This window comes from Zootermopsis nevadensis, unplaced genomic scaffold, assembly GCF_977971745.1.
Source record: "Zootermopsis nevadensis isolate Lab colony 2312 unplaced genomic scaffold, Znev_1.0 Znev_ptg000025l, whole genome shotgun sequence".
Taxonomy (NCBI): Eukaryota; Metazoa; Arthropoda; class Insecta; order Blattodea; family Termopsidae; genus Zootermopsis; species Zootermopsis nevadensis.
Window position 1 is genome coordinate 12,506,887 of NW_028259157.1, and position 17,220 is coordinate 12,524,106.

Here is a 17,220-nt window from a genome sequence, read left to right on the forward strand (position 1 = left end):
TCATTTTCATTTGACTGTTAAGAATTGATTCCAGTCGGTCTACTTTAACATAATCTGGTCTACTCGACTGTGACTTTAAATTAGGCTACATGGTCGATAATTGCTTAAAACAAAGGTAACAAATTTAATTTAAAAATAAACATTTCAACAAAATACCGTGTTAATTGACATTGTTCTGTGCTGTGTCGTAAGTAGACACCCAAAATTCTGCTAGACAGTAAAGCAGCTGATGGCGTGCGCTCCCTATTTCAGTGCACGTTAAAAAGATAACATTAATACGAAATTATTGATATTTAAGCGGTACTGTAACGTCCTTATTTATAAGATTGAAACCAGAGGCACTGCCTTATCTCATGACCTCTCACACTGCAGCAGTGTGAGTGTAATGTAACAATATGCAAAATAAGTAAACAGAGGTTGCTCAAGATTTCTCAGTCTTGTACGAGTGAGTGACATGTCTGTGACTCATATTGTTACAACTTCCTGTTATTTTCAGCAACAATGTACAGGATTGGGGTTGTGTCCACACGTTCGAGCCACACGCAGGAATTATTTAATATTTTAAAGCAGTGGTATTCAACCTTTTTTGTTCGCGTACCCCCAGATATAATTTCTCTTCAACTTTGTACCCCCAAAGTTGTTGGTGTATAATTCAAGTTATACATAGTATATAATCTACATCTAAAATAAATTAAATAAATTACATTACTGATTATTCAGTGTTTATCATAAAATAATATATATTTTTTTTAAATTTCACGTACCCCCTAAGATGTCTTCGCGTACCCCCAGATATAATTTCTCTTTAACTTTGTACCCCCCAAAGTTGTTGGTGTATAATTCAAGTTATACATAGTATATAATCTACATCAAAAACAAATTAAATAAATTACATTACTGATTATTCAGTGTTTATCATAAAATAATATATATTTTTTTAAATTTCACGTACCCCCTAAGATGTCTTCGCGTACCCCAGGTTGAATACCACTGTTTTAAAGTACCAACTTCAGACTTCGTTTAACCAATAAACGTTAATTTCTTATTATAAAATTGTGTACTGCACGCGAAGAAGCAAATATGAGTGTATTTGTCTTGTAAAACTGATATTTTTAAATTATACATAATCGTCGTCTTGTATGATTCTTTATAGCCAATTATATTTCATTCTCTGTTCTCGTAAAAATTTCTTGGTCATCCATTTTCAAAATTTTGCGGAATAAATTTTAGAAACCACTTTCACTCTGTGACCAACCGAGGTCATGAACTGTGCTTATTGGTCCGCGTCTGTCCGCCAAAGATATGACGCACATTGGACTTTATTTTTACAAAATAAGTCGATATAAGCGTCTCAAATTCTGTCACTGTTCTGACCTCGCCGTCCGTCTTGCTTGACATGTGCAGATGAACGTCAGCCAGGAGGAATATGCACGAATGTACGCAGTGTACCTGCGCAGTGTAGACGATAATCGACGCCGACGCCAAAGAGAGCAGAGGCAGGAGATGGAGCATGAACGTCTTGGTGGCGTCACAGCCCAGAGATTCTACAGTTTCACCCACGCTGGTAAGTATTTTGTGTTTTAATTCCACTGTAATGCTAGTAGCCTTGACTTCGCTCTTTAGTGTAATGCGATATTTTACCCCGCGCCCGACGGCCATGTTTCAGGGCGTAGTTTCGCTTTTGTTAATGTCGTCCGTGCACACATTTTCGACCCGTGGAGCGGAATTACGATAAATGATTAAAAATTCTTGCTAGTGTTTATTCAGGTATTTTATAGAACTTAGCAGACGACACAAAAGGCAATTTTGTGTCTAGTTAATTAAATACAAGAATTATAATTTTCATTGTGAATTACAAGACAAATTATTTCTACCCTTAATTATCGCCAGTTATTACGAACATGTGTGTCCAAAAATATATATAGAAATTAACGACTACTGAATAAGTGTACTTTGTCCACGGAGTGTAGCTGTTCGCGTGATTCTCACGATAAACAGTGATGATTTCCTTAAACTGCATTGACATATTGATCTTTGTAATAGAGACGCGTTGTTTTCTTCGCGGTACGGACTGAATTTTCACGTATTTGGACGAGACGCGGCTTCAAACGGTTTAAACTAGTGTCGACCACATTTTGAAGTTCATGACGTCCCCCTTTCAACTCTCTGTCGTGTCAGGCGCGAAACCAAAATAAACTCAGCGCGTCGCTTGGCGTCTTTCTGACTGTAACAGGAGTTTCCTTGTATACGAGCCCTTGAAAAATACGACGTTCAATGTCTTCTTAATTTTAATGATAGTAATTGTTTTGATTTATGATTTTGTGAGTAAAATAGCATTGCTATTCATTCAGACAGAAGTAAAGTTTAAAAACGGTGTCGTCTGACGTCAGATGACGTTGCCACCAACATGCGCTGATCTTTTAGGTGTGGTAACGTAAAGAAACGATTTAGACGTGGGGACGTATGTAGTGTTTATGGAGTCGAATCTTCTGTCAAAGAAGTAGGAATCGACTTTCTGGCGAGGGGAAGCGTGCGCTGTAGGATCCTAGGTAAGGCGCACACAGCTAAATTTAGCCTCTCTTCCCACAGAATTTGTATGATTTCTGTCGGGGAAGTAGGAGGATGGGAGCTCTCCTTCCCCAGCCCTGGACGTGCACGTGTTCGAATGGGAACTTCATTCATGAAAACGTCTTCCCCTTCCCTTCGCCCCCGCTTCTGTTCTCTGTCCCCAGCCTCCTCAAGTCTGTTGGCGGCTGAGCAAACTGAGTTTTCCCAAAACACTGGCCAGCTGTTCCGTTCCTGAGCTCTGAGGTTCTCACGGCAGTGACCAAGAACGTGGTGGGTTATACCGATGTTTCGAGGGAACACAATGTTCCTATCTTCAGGGCTGGGTTTGTGGGTGGCTGGCACTCAAACTGGCCGGAAGATCGGGTAATCGAAGGAACGAATTGCTCAAGCGCTTACTGAATAACGGGAATGTAACTCTTAATTGAGTCGGATCAATGGTTTCTTTTTCCTGTCTGAACACGTGACAAATGACATTTCTGTGCTGTATAAGGAAAGATGCTGACAGGTCTCGTCCCGAAGAAATCCATCTGTCGATATTCTTTGAAGCGAATTACGCGGTCGTGGTTCTCAGTCGGGGGGGGGGGGGGGGTCCCCGGGTATAATTCTCAGTCCGTCTTGACAGGTTTTTCGTGATTTTATCCTGAGGCAACTGCCGTTTCCTTCCACATCCTTTCCAGTTCATTAATCAACCTCCTATTATTCGTTTTTATAAAATCAAATACTGACAGAATCGTTAAATAAAGTATAAACAAACGAACAGACAGACAAGACAAGAGAATGATAACTTTTTCCTTCTCTCAGTTTCGAAATGTGCCCGCTTTCCCCCGTGAATTTAACGGGCATAATTGCATTTCCGTGTGTCCCAGTCTCAGTATAGAGAGGGGAGGAATGGTAAATGGTTGGGCACGTAGAATTGGGGAGGGGGCGACTGTTCAGTTTCAGTCAATAACTCAGGAATGTGTGAAAGGCGTTGTTACACGAGGCAAAGGCTGCCTGTTGGCGCGAATACCATGACGCAGACTGAACGGAGCGTCGTACGCTGACCGTAATGCAACAAGTTGTTAACTTTATTCAACGCCCCAAGCTTTCGCTTAGGTTAGGTTAGGTTTGTTTGTTATGTTTTAAATGTATTCCGGTACACATCTGCAGAAAGATTCTGCCATAACTGTTTGCCTCCAATGTCTTCGGCAGTACGCACAGTTCAGTAAATGATAATCTGCCTTTCGAAGTTTAAAATCCTCTGGAAAAAGCTTGTGTTTCTTTACGTGTGGAGAAATTCCGCTGATCTGTCTTGTCTAGGCTGCCTCCGTCATCAGGGTGGCCGCTCAGCTTGTGGTGTGTGTCGGCCCACTTATGTCTTCAGTTACGTGATCTCGCTGTGTGAGAATTGCATCACGTTCGGGTGTCACAGTCGATAGATAAATCCTGGTTCCCGGAGTCAATGCCGGCGGACTTCGGGAGTCGTTCGACCGGGCCCCGTATGGTAGCACACGTCCGGCGTCTGACATGCTAATTGGTTGTCAGGCGTTAGGAGGTCCGTCTCGGCCCCTCCAAACAAGTTTCTGATGGTTTTCCATGACCGTGGAAAAAAAAAGTAGATGGGTGGCATTTTTCTCAGTTAAATCGTGAACGCTCCAAGAAGTGACCTTGAGACGATAGAAAGTGGTTACCTGTTTAATGACTGTGGCATTCTGCTCAGCAGAACTTGTACGTTTTCCACTTTCATAAGTTGGTACGGAATCTTGTATTGCTCCTGTTTCAGTATGGACGTCTTGAAGATATCAGTGGCGGTTTAATGATCGTCACTCCTGTTTCTAATTGGATGTACACGGGTTTTAATGTCGGATCGAAGACTGGCAACCTGATTGTGCCGTGTCTTTCCTCAGCCCCTCCGGACAACTTCTGGAATAATTAATGTCTTCGTGAGCAGCGAATACCTCAGTCCGTTTCTTTCTGAATTCGCAGTTCGTATTTATTCCGTATTTTCACTCTGTGTTACATGTACAGTTGAGAGAGCGTTGTTAAATAAACCAACAATCATACGAATAAACAGAACCGAGGAATGGTTTAACCTCCATAGTGGGAGCCTTGCGTATCAGTCCTATGTATTCGAAGGCAAGGACTGCCAACGGAACAAAACCAAATATCCAAATGTTCAGAATTAAAACATCGAGGATAGAAAAAAATATGTAAAGAAATGAAATGAAATAACTTTCTGATTCGTTCTGCCCCGTAGTATCGATAGAGTAGTTAAATCGAGGGGCTTTCGGACAGTTGAATGCAGAGTGTATCAAAACGGATTTTAATGGCGTGAACTTGTGATGATGTGGTTTGTATTCAAATGCTCACGATGGGATCTGGAGGTGGGTTCGTTGCTGTTGGTGTTGAAACTCTGGACTCACGTTCAAGAGAATTCACTCAGTCACGTTCTTGGAGCGTGCATTAGTGCACTACAGCGAAATAAAACTCGGACTGCTAAAATACGCGAGCCAGCTGAGTCCACAAAAAAATTTTCTACATTAAATGTTGCAGGCCGTAAGATAATTTATTCTACATGTTCAGTGTCTCAGTCTGTCCGCTGCTCTCAGAGCTTATAGGAGTTACGTTTAGGGCTAGATTCTACTACCTCCTGTGAATGAGTTCTATGAAGTTTCGAGCTTAGCCATAGCCAACAACAAGGAACCAGCGATATGAGGAATGCTTCGCGAAGTCCGGGTGGTCGAAGAAGCTCGAATTATTATCGAATGGGTCGCCCGAGAAAAGAGCGTTCTGTAATTACACGATGACGAAGTTTGTTGTCTGTTTCTCTAACATCAAAGAGTAAATGAGAAGGTTATCGAGCGTAGAGGTACTGAGAAAAGCAAATAAAAGATGCAGACTGACCCTTGGACCTGCTGCTAGCGACCGAGCCACGCTCACAGATACGGCTGTCCCGACACCAACAATCCTACGTGTGTCTCGTATCTGCTGGTCGTGATTAAACAATTAGAAGCTGAGAAATGACAAATGAGGGAAGCTGCACGACGCCCTTACATTTACAGAAAATATCCAACCCTAGGCACGGAATATTCAGTTCGAGAAATTCCCAGCGCGTAAGGCATTAGGGTTTTCATCTCTGTCGCTTTGGAATTCGGCTTGCCCAATTCACTTCATCGTGCAAAACAGTTTTGTAGATTTTATCTGAAGCTTAAAAGGGGTAGCTGAATCGGATGTTCCCAGCTTCGAGGTTTTGTACGACGGTAAAAATGTAGAGTGGTCTTCTAAGTAATGGAGCTGTGTGCTTACCAGAGTTTCGAGACAATATTACACTGAAGATGGAGGCGATAAGTTTCTGCGAAACGTTATTGTTTACCTACAGGACAGTCGATACTTATCTAACATTCACAGAGACCGCGAGGTGTATTCTGTATGGCCTGAGCTTCGACGCGTCCCATATAGCGAATGTTTGCCTTGCGTCGGGCTTCAGTAACTCGTCATAACCAAAATCCGAGGCTGTAGAACGCCTGGCTCCTCCCGATGCTTGGAGACCGTGCAGTAGGCCGTTTGTTTGGGCAGGAAGCGAAGACAAGGCATTCTCTCGCGTCGCCTTGGGCGATCTTGGGTATCACAATGCACTGGGAACATTTACTCAGCGGAGAAGAGATGGCTCCACTGTCCTCACTGATTATTTTCACAGCTCCTCACATTCCACAGTTTTCTCTTTATAGTGTCTATTGGCATTTCTTATTGGCACCTACACGCATACTGACTTCAATTCAGACACCGAAGCAGCGGTGAATGACAGGCATCTGAGGGCTTCCAAGTTTCTTTGACAGGCGGATCGACGCCACGGTTTTGGACTGCGCGTGACGACAGTGAATGAGCAGAAGAAATCACTGAACGTCACGGCCGACAGATTACCACCACCTCCGCCCCCTATTCGGGTGTCCTGGGTTCAAATATCGGCTCAAAGACCGGTTATTCTGACTTATTGGCTTCGTGATTTCACTCACTTCCTCCAGGCACGTGTTGCGATAGTATCGTTATAAATCTTTCCCCTTCGTTCACCTGTCATCATATTCGACTCTATATAGGCTAGGCTACTGACAGCGTCGTTAATACAACCCGTAGATAAAGTAATGAACAAGAAAATATTGAATTATAATTTCGACTAGACCAGCGTAATTGCACGTCGCTTGTGGAAAACAAAGAAATTTGGACGACGACAATATCAGGCGTAATGACTCAGTGAGTCTGCGGTCCACTCACCATCTAGTTAAATCGGTGTGCTCGTAGGGAACCGTCTGATATCGAGTTTGAACGATACTTCCGTCCCCGTCTTCATTCCTCGAAGGACGGGTTCCTTCGCACATTCATTCTGACTCCTGTTCATGAGGTGTATGCAACCAGCATGCCAGTACCAAAATGCTATCGAGGAGAGACTGTCATGTCTCGGGATCTCCACATTAATATCTTCAAAATCTCTCTCGAATCAACCTTTACTATCATCCTTCCATGTCATTATACCCCGTATAACTGCAGTATAAGATACCGAATCGTTAAATAAGTACTCTGTTGTAGTCTCCGTTGGGATATGATAAACAATTTTTGTGTTGGATTTGAGTTTATCACGGCGTTGAGGGTGACGATGTTTTTCTAGGCTTTGACGCCGTGTGGACTCGTAGGTAGACACCAGCGTTTCGGATAAACATACTGTGTCCATCTTCAGGGTTTCACAGAATAACAACATCGTCAGTGTTTATATTGATAAACGATAAATGAGGAATGTATGGCGGCGTTAGAGAGTGGTCCTTCGTCATGGCAATGACAGAATCACAGCCTGCCTGTGAGAAAAGTGGAAACATTTTTGTGGTGAGAGATAAGCAGAGTTGATGGGTGAACTGCTGACCCAAACTTGATACAAAAAGTCAAAGATAAATCGACCTCTCAGACGTCACATTCTTCTTCTTCTTCTTCTTCTTTAGAATCGAAGAGCTGGGACACTGACTTTCTCTTCGGAGTGTCAAAGTGCTTCGGGGTCCTATTCTCTCTAGATACAATGTCACTGAATGTAAGAACCTACGACGTTCGTACGAGGGACTTCGTGGTCTTTTACGTCGGAATCTGTTTAAAAGCCGCTGCTTCACACTCTCTCTTCCTTCTTGACGAGTTCTGTACACTTCTGGGCATAAAACGAAGAACAAAATGGCGTACGTCGCGTCTTCCAGCCACTGAACACGTGCCAAGTTCGGTTCAAACTGGCAACAGCAAGTTTCGTAAACCACGAATCAACAACGAACGAAGTGGGTCGCATCGGCCCCTTGTCACGTCCTCAGGTCTGCAGATAAATCTAGTACAGACACCTACATTTTGAATAAAAATTTACTTGGATATTATCCATCGTCTAGTAATAAAACGTAAAAAACGTAAAACGACGTTTCGGAGATGGGGCTCTATCTCCGTCTTCAGGTTCCTACTCAGTTGGGCCCACTAGATAGAGCTAATCCCTATCTCCCCATCTCCGAAACGTCGTTTTACGTTTTTTACTAGACGATGGATAATATCTAAGTAAATTTTTATTCAATTGACTCTTCACCATCGTCAAGAAGTTTTAGATTTGACCTACATTTTATTCCAATAAGATAAATTTTAATATTATCAATACATCTTCGCCTAGGTCGTATCGTCGTTTGAGGCTCTTCAAACAGAATTTGTTTTGTTCCTCAAACGAGTAGGTTTTGTGAAAGGGCATTGTGCTATAAAGTTAACAGAGCGAATATGTCTGCCCAATAAGAAAGACAACTTTATCGTGTCATGTGACTTACCAGTGTATCCGGATTCATTTACACTGCAGACGATCGTGTAATCTGGTGAAGAGTGTGGGCTCGTACGGAAACCGGTTCGACTTCTTTCGGTGTCGAGGTTTTTCAGAGGCTTACTTCTCGGTGTAAATGTTGACTTTTTTTTTCAAACAAAGCAACAAAAGCTTTTCACTGCGAAATTGTGTTTTCTATCTCGTATGGAATTTGCTGCAGATTAGTGTCTCTTGAGCGCAAGGTTCAGGATTTGAGATTTAAGACGTTCACGGTTGTGTATGAAGACTACAAGCTCCTAGGAAATTTGAATGCAGGTTCATCGACGTTTCAGAACTACTTGCTGGCTCCATCATGTGGGCGAATTTGGTTGTTTCTCTCTCGCAAACTGTTTATTTCAACAGCGTCTCGTAGTACGAAAATTTTCTGTCTAATTCAGTTCGTAACCTTCGCTTCCAAGTATCGTTCTTAAATAAATATCACTCATATCTCGTTAGTTGACTTGTTACTTAGACACAATATTGACGTTTCAGCTTAAAACGTAATATTTTAAGGTGATCAAATGAATGAGGAAGGAGTGGGCGGTGCATGTAACGCGCATGCATACAAATGTTTGGTTGAACAGATTTAAGAGCAGAGACCGCTCAGAAGACCTGGGAGTTGATGTTAGGATAATATTAAAATGAATGTTCGGGAAATAATGTTTGCGGTGTGAATTGGATTCGTAATAAAGACTGTGTGTGGTGTTTTGTGAACGCGGTAATGAACCCTCGGGTTCCATAAAGGGCGGGGAGTTTTTTGACTAGCTGAGTGGTACTGTTAGATTCTCAAGGACTCTGCTTCATAGAATTAATTAATAGCTTATATAGTACGGGCCAAATTACTGTTACCGGGCTTCTGGACTTTTTCTGTTGTCAGGTATTCTGAAAGGAACTGAGTGTTTCGGATGTCGGATCCGTTTCCGTCCGTGGGGAGGGATTTTGTGACCACGGTTGTGAACTTCCCTGTTAGATCAAAGCCGGTGAAATTCTTGACTCGCTGAATGAGTACAGCCTCTGAAAGAGATATCTGATTTATTGAGCTGATTGTAATTCTGTGCTCTGCAGTAGTTCTTATAGACGTAATGTTTATCGTGTTTCGAATTACAAGTAACACAGACAATTAGCGGCTACCAATGTGACTTCCATTCACTTGTAGGAGTGAACAAGTTAACTTAGTGCCTTCGATGTTAAAGGCAAATATTAATAGTAATTGAAATTAGGAACGGAACTAGGAGACACAAATTAACATTCTCTTAAGGGTGGAACAAGGGACCACGCTGCTGGATTTTCTTCGCCAGAAATCTTCTTGTTCTTCTTGAAAGAAACTTGCCTTATGGAGTCAGAGTAGATGACAATCCACGATCACGCAAATTTAATGAATAAACGCTTTGTGCCGAAAGTTTATCTAAATATTTTGAAGTTCAGTGTCCACTTCTCCATTACTAAGATAAATTGGTCGATGTACGTAGCGCGCATGGATTAGACAAGAGGTGTGCACCGGGTACTGGTTGGGAAGCCTGAAGGGAAGAGACCTCTGGAGAGACCTAGACGTAGATGGGAGGATAATCTCAGGCTGGATCTATGGGAGATAGGAGTTGAAGGAGGATGGATTTTGTTGGCCCAGGACAGGGTCCGGTGGAGGGCTTTGGTTAATTCGGTGATGAACCTTCGGCTTCGGTAAGCCATCTGGTTAGTTAGTTAGTTGTTTAAGGAAATAGTCGTCAATTATAAAGAGAGTCATACGCCAGCCTTAAGTACACTCAGTGGGAAAAGAAAACAGAAGTATTTGTTGTTAAAGCAGGTGGTACATGTAGTTGTAACTGGACTTGAAATTATTAAATTGGGTGTATTGAATGAAAGATGAAGGGAGTAATTTCTCGTCGCCTACTGAATTATGGGAACGTCTGCTGGCCCGCTGACTGCCAGCGCCAGTTTATTTGTTCATCTATGAATCAGAAGAAGGCCTGCCTCATCACCGCCCCCATCCCACCGCGACTGTTGCCACCGCCGCAAGCCTTTGAAGGCGAGCCTTTGACTGGGGGCGACACCCACCCGTCCACCCATAACCGACGCGGCAAGCGTCGTGACGCTCCTTATTCCGCGTCACGGAAAACCTGGAAAGGTACGCGTCCTTTCGGGGTCCTTCCTGCCCAGTTTTATTTCTGTAACGAATCCGCATTTCCGCCTGGATGCGTTCGTCTGGCGTGTCCATTTGAGGGCTTGCAGCTTGGCAGGGATCGCAGGACCTTCTTTGTATTCGCGCGTGTAGTTCACCGCGTTCAGCCGTCGTCATTGACCCTATGAAGCCGAAGCTCATCTATAAGACGTTTACAAATTTAGTTCCTACCTCAAAGGAAACACGACGTCTCCAATACAATGATCAGTTGGTGAATGTCGTTTAAGTTAGTAATCGCTGTTTATTCTGATATCCTTGCAGAAACCATAAAAACACTCTGTGGACAAAATTCAGGGTTACTGAATGTTAAAGCAGGTGGTATATATAGTTACCACTGATGGCTTTTGAAGCAGAATTAAATTATACACCAGTTTCATAATGTATTGCAAATATATTTAACGTATGCTTCGCAAGGTTTTATCAGCATTACCTGATCTGTTATCCGCTCGATGTGTAATCTCTGACCTGTTTTAAAATTTGCGCTATATAAAATAATTAGAACATTTTCTGTCGTCAAATATAATATTAAAATCGTGGATTAGATTCATCTGCCACAAGACAGAGATTCTGTCCTTTTTCAATATGTTGACGAAACTTCAAGGTTCTATAAAAAGTGAGAAATTTATTGACAGTCAAGAGTTATTTTGCTTCCATAAACTTGGTTGTTAAGATTTTGTGCTAGACGAAACCACGCATTATGTTCCTGTACGTTGTTTGCCAAAAATGTAATCCCTCGGTGTTATCATCGTAATAAAACCAGCGACTGAGGTAGATCTCGCAGGTCACAGGATTGTAAACCACGACAAGAATGTGCAAATAAAAGGTGGAGAAATTGAAATTAAACTAGCGCGATGTTGATATCAACTACGTGTGAATGAAATATGTATAAATATATATTTGCTCGGTAGGGCTGAGTAAAACAGCGTTAACAGTCTTCTTGGCTCTGCTTGTCCTTGTCGTACGAACCGATGCGGCCGGAGTCCGAGACATCGGGGTGTTCTGTCGGTCCACACTGAGGCACTTCTCTTGTTTCTGTGTTTCCAGGTCACCTGAGGCAAAGGCTACGTCGCGAGTCTGTGTCGAGGCTTCGTCAGGGTGACACCACGTGGCTCTACTTCCCTCTCGACATACCAGAGGCTCGCCATAGTAGCCAGGTGCGTACTGAGTACGCAACTCTACGACTGTTCGTGTCTGGGCTCGATCCAGAAGAGGCAGCTCGTGGTGGCAACACAGTCGACGTGCGTGTGTACCGGGTTCTTCAGCCGGACGAAGAATCCCAGATAAACGACGATGGAACTACACGCGAGCTCGAGGAACGGAGATTGTTGGTGGACCAACGTCGGATTCATCTCGCTGCTTCGGCATCGAAATGGACAGAATTTGATGTGACAAAAGCGGTGGACGCATGGGTGAGCGAAGGAGCCAGTAACCTGGGGCTGGAAGTCGAGTGTCGAGAATGCCTACGGCGTGGTGTTACCTTCGTCACGCAGGACACTGAAGGGAGTAACAGTTCCATCAGCCCGGTTCTCAACGTTCTTGCTGAAGTTCACGTTGAAGCAAACTCCAGACAGAAACGTTCATCCGATCCGTTTTACAGTGCACACCACAGTAGACGGACTGAATGCCGAAAAGATGGTCAGCGATGTTGCAGGCACAAGATGGAGGTTGTGTTCAGGGACTTGGAGGGGTTCGGCTTCATTCTCGAGCCGAAGGGTTTCGACGCCGGCTACTGCAAAGGGCGGTGCCCACCCCGATATAACCCTGCCCATCACCACGCGTTACTGCAGAGTCTGATCTGGAAGCAGAACAGGGACCGTGCCCCGAGGCCGTGCTGCGCCCCCAACAAACTCACCGACCTCGAGATCCTTCACTTGGATGACCAAAACCCCTCGAAGCTGAAGGTGTCCAACTGGAAGAACATCCGTGTTCTTGAGTGCGCGTGTTCCTAAGATACCTCGTGTTTCTCGTCTGATTCATTTGACGCATTGAACGATGAACACGGCGGACAAACTAGCAAATTCTACCAAAGAATTCGGCAAAGTGTCGACTGTATTTAATAATTAGTCTGTGAATTTGGAGGCGGATTGCCGTCTGCATGCGTTACGGGTTCCATTGGTCACGTTAGTGGCCAACGCACTTGATGTTTGAACAGGTACAAGTGAGCACGCGGTCAGAAACTTCGAGAAACTCTTTACAGCCTCGAAATCTTCCAGTTCGAGCCAGACTCAAGAGGTCTTCGGAAGTATTTGATATCAGTGAATGCTCAAGAGATGTAGTGTTGCTTGCTTCGTTTAACTCAGTGTTTTTTAGAATTCCATAACTGTGATATCTTTTAGAGACGCTTCGTAACAAATCTCTGTGCTACACGGACAATTAGGGATTTGTTTATCTATTCATCGTCATCATCTCGTCACTGCCTGCTGCATAAACGTATCACTCGTCTCTGCAAGAGACATTCTCCAGATTTGTCGACGTCCTCGCTCGCTCTGTCTGCACGATATCTTTTATTTCGGCTGAAACACGCGACAATATGACTGCATTAATTGTTTGCTTCAATGACGTTGTGTTGTTCCGTGTATTATTTGTACAAATGTTGAACGTTTTACCATGCTGCAGCCAAAATATGTACTTCGTACGCAACGCTTCGACATGAAAGCTCTGTTCGGGATACAGGAATTCCACTGAAGACGTATTTTTCTCAATTTATTTTCTTTTAAGTATACAACATTTCACCTAGACACACAGTTCCTACAGTGAGAGAGTGAGAGAGAGAGAGTATTGCACATTCGTGCGTATGTATTTTCAGTTCGCTCAGGAATTTAATTTCAGTTTCACAAACATTGCTTCAGCTCTCAAACATGTGCACCAAACTCACAATGAATTTCGTGCTGTATAATTAAGAAAAAGAAACAACACCACCAGAAGGCTGCATTGTATCAAAATTCTCAACTTCGTACCGACGCGTTTACCCTGACCGACACAGAGGGCAGGAACATATGCAAAATACTGTACATTGGCAGTCCCAAAACTTAAATACTTGCGAATCATTTCGGAAGGAATCGATATGTTTAGTTTTCGACCGTCAATTTCCTTTATATCTAGTGTTTAAATGTTGATCGTCTATTTGGGAGGTCAAATTTACTTTATAAAACGCTACTGGATTTTAGCTTCGTGGCGTTTTTGTGTTTCTCAGGTTTGGTCAAAGTTAAACAGCTAAGGGTTGAACTGTACTAATGAATTTGTGCACCAAACTCACTGACTGTTCAGGGCCGCTTAAAGAAGGTGACTATTTGAAAGCCATCACATGGATGGACAAAATTGTCACCGCCCACGTTCGCTAATTCCAAGCTTAAGCTTGGGATATGTTTTTCATTACTCCATTTTCCCCAAGAATTTAATTTAAATACATTTCGACGTTATTTAATTGGAATGTGGAACACGCGGGTGTTTGGCGTTCATTTGAAACCTGCATTGCTATGTTTCTGTTTGTACTTGCCACAATTTTGGAAACAGGGCTTTCAGAGGTTTGGTAGAAAATCACATGTGTTGTAAGCGTATGCTTGACTTGCCTGAATGCAAAATTGAATTTTCTGAGTGAAGAAATTTGTGACAGTTCTGACGACCGTTTCAGAATACTTGTAGATACATTCAGAAATGATGCAGCGAGTGTTATCAGAATACGAAAATATGATCTCTGATTGAGATCCGAGGTTGTTACGACAGTGATCATGTGCGTTGTGGCGTTGGTGGATTCAGGAGTTCCGGAGGAACATACTGCCACATTCTTCAGCCCAGTGTGTTCCTCTGAAGCGTTGCTGTCTGCCTGTTGATCCACAGCGCGCTGTCCTGGTTACTGCCTTCATCCTAACACTCGAAATTTCTCCAGTTTTAAGGCTGCATTATTAGCATCATTTTTGCAAGTGAAAGTTTGAATGTCGCTGCCTGTGAGCAGAATGCACCCCCCCCCCCCCCCCGTAGGGGTGGAATCTCCTAAACCAGTACCATGATACTCTACCCCCCTTCCCCAGTGTATGTATTGTTTTTTACGTTATTTAAAATATATTAAGTACGAAAATATGTATTACATTGACGTTATATTTATTTTAATAAATTATTGACTGATAGGATATCATTTCCTGAACAATTATATTGTGTTTAGTCTCTAATTACTTGCTGTCTCTTCCTTCCCACAAATACCGCATCTCGTGACTGTGTGGTTACGTCTGACAACTATACCCTCCGTTGCTCTTAGGTGAAAGCTTACGGGGGCCCCAGAGGTGATCTGGAAATGGTCCAACATCCCAAGCGAGACTAGAACCCCGCCCATCCAGTCACATTACTCAGCCATTACGCCACTGCGTTTCGTTTAAAACGTGTCTCTGAGTACTCTGCGTTTGTTTCTTCATTATATTTATAAAAAGGGCATAAATGTGTTTGCGCGGTTGCATACTTTCGGTAAAACGAGGGTTGAAAGATACTTCAGTTTTGCTGCTGGACACGTGACAGGCAGCCGTCAGAAGAGAAGGTAATTTTCTAAAGCGATCGACTTGCACACACTTGGGATTTGAACGCTGTGTTTCTGCCATGTGTTTAAGCTTGGCTCCACGTTGACACACACGCATTTGCGAGACTTCGTTTCGATTCCCGACTGAGTATGAACATAGTACTCACATGCTTCGCAACTTTAACTGCTGAATTAAAACAGAACGCAATCGAAGGTCCTCGTCCTTCGTTCTCTTGCTAGAGACAACAAATTACAGTCGGACCAGTAGATACCTCTTACTACCACCGTCTGACGGGATCCTGGAGCAAGTCGACGGAACACCCAGGGTGGGCCTGAGGAAAGCCCGTGTGATGTTTGAGTGAGGTTTAGAAATAGGAAAGTTGCGTTTATTTTCATCAATGGCGCCTTCAGGTCTCCAGCTCACAAAAATAACCAACGGGGAGGGGAACAGGAAGGGCGCAGATGTGTACCTGGGACCAGGTGCCAGAGTCAGAAATACATAATATATCCCCCTGTCTTAGAAAATATATAGCTCTTTCCACGGGTAGATACAGACTACTGATAATTCACTTTAGAACTCTGTATCGACTACTGAAGCTGTTTGGTAAGAATGGTGTTTGTCATAACAAAGAAACAAAACAGATGAAAGTGAATATTTAATAGCTACGTAGGCCTGTGTGTGTCTTGCGGGTGGGCTAAGGTGTCCGGAAGCACTTTAGTGTGGCATGACACTTACTCTGACCTTATCTGCTTGTTTTGTTTGTTTGTTTGTGTGTTTGTTTTTGTCACGGATAACATTGCTTTCACTTCTTACACGAGATCAAATGATTGCTGGAATTTTGTCTGTGTGTAACAGTTTTTCAAGGTACCGGAGGATAGGCATGTCTCGTTCTGTGCTTCTCTCGTCTGCAAAAAGTCTGCTTCTGCACGATGGGTTTTACCAAATACGTTCTACTCAGAAAAGCTGCAAGCGGTGCGGTGCGCTGTAAAAAGGAAAACAACTCATGTTAATTGTTCTTGTGGTTGTATCTGCGTGACGTCTTTCCGAACGCACTCCATGCAGTCAGTCCCAGCCACACTGCATCTCCCTGGACGTTGCGCAGAATACAAGTCGATTGTGACTAAACTATTCTTCTGGTACGCACGTACCAACCAAGCAACTCCGCGGAACAGAGTCCTTCTTGAGAAGCTAACAGTAGCTCAGTTAGCAAAGAAAATCCTGTATTTATCGAAGGCCCATTATAATATTATTATTCCATCTACGACAAGGTCTCTTGCCTTGAATTACAACTAAAATGTATGCATTTCTCATCTTTCTACACGCGTGCTGCATTGATTTAATCATTATAACATTTTTGAAGAGAATAAATTACTCAATACGCTGTTTTCTCACTGTTCCTGGCACGTAAATTCCGGATACAAAGTTGATGAAAGTTAATTCTTTGATTTCAATATTTTCAGTTTTTAAACTTCAACTTTCAAATTGAATTACTGCTCGCCGTAGGAATTTGTGGAAGATAAAAAATAAGTCACACTGAATAAACGACAAATGAGATGTCGTTTGGGTTGCAACGCCACATTCAACATTAATTGGGATTGCATCAATAATCGCGACAAACGTTTCGAGAGTATCGACTATCGATTTAGGTCTCAGATTATAAAATTGCCTAACAAGATCTTAGTGTCTCAAGACTGCGAAAATATCCGCGTTGGTCTTCTGGGTTGTAACACCGCTTGGACTTGCAGGTAAATAAATACCAGCGTTTCGGAGTAACATATTGTATCCATCTTCAGTACTGGGTATAGTACGAAATATTATTTTGTGCATACGCGTGTTTTAAGAGTTCAAACATGAGCAACGGTAGAATATTTGAGGTTATGTTTAAAAAGTAAGCAGTAATTTATCAGTTCGCGCTGGTTCTGCCTGTGTTGCTTACGTTAGCGCATTTTATTAAGTTGTAACTGTCGCCGCAGCTGGCACACCTTGCGTCTTCCAGCCCACCTGCAGACGATCAAGAACTGCCCGAAATATTTTCGAAAAAGAGTCACGCGAGGCGATTCTCAGGTTCCAGCAGGGAGGGGGAGGGAAGAGGGAGGCACGGAGCCAAAATGCATGGAAGATAAAGCAGACCGCGAGAA

General features: G+C 43.1%; 1 protein-coding gene across 1 annotated transcript in view; it reads left to right on the forward strand.

The window, feature by feature from the left end:
- Positions 1-14,724, forward strand: part of mav (TGF-beta domain-containing family member maverick) — a 47,386-nt gene extending 32,662 nt beyond the window's left edge. Inside the window, exons 3-4 of the mRNA XM_022070947.2 lie at positions 1,405-1,564; positions 11,622-14,724. Coding sequence (XP_021926639.1) covers positions 1,405-1,564; positions 11,622-12,526 — 1,065 coding nt within the window. The 3' untranslated portion in view covers positions 12,527-14,724. The remainder of the gene's footprint in view (positions 1-1,404; positions 1,565-11,621) is intronic.
- The last annotated feature ends 2,496 nt before the right edge of the window (positions 14,725-17,220 follow it).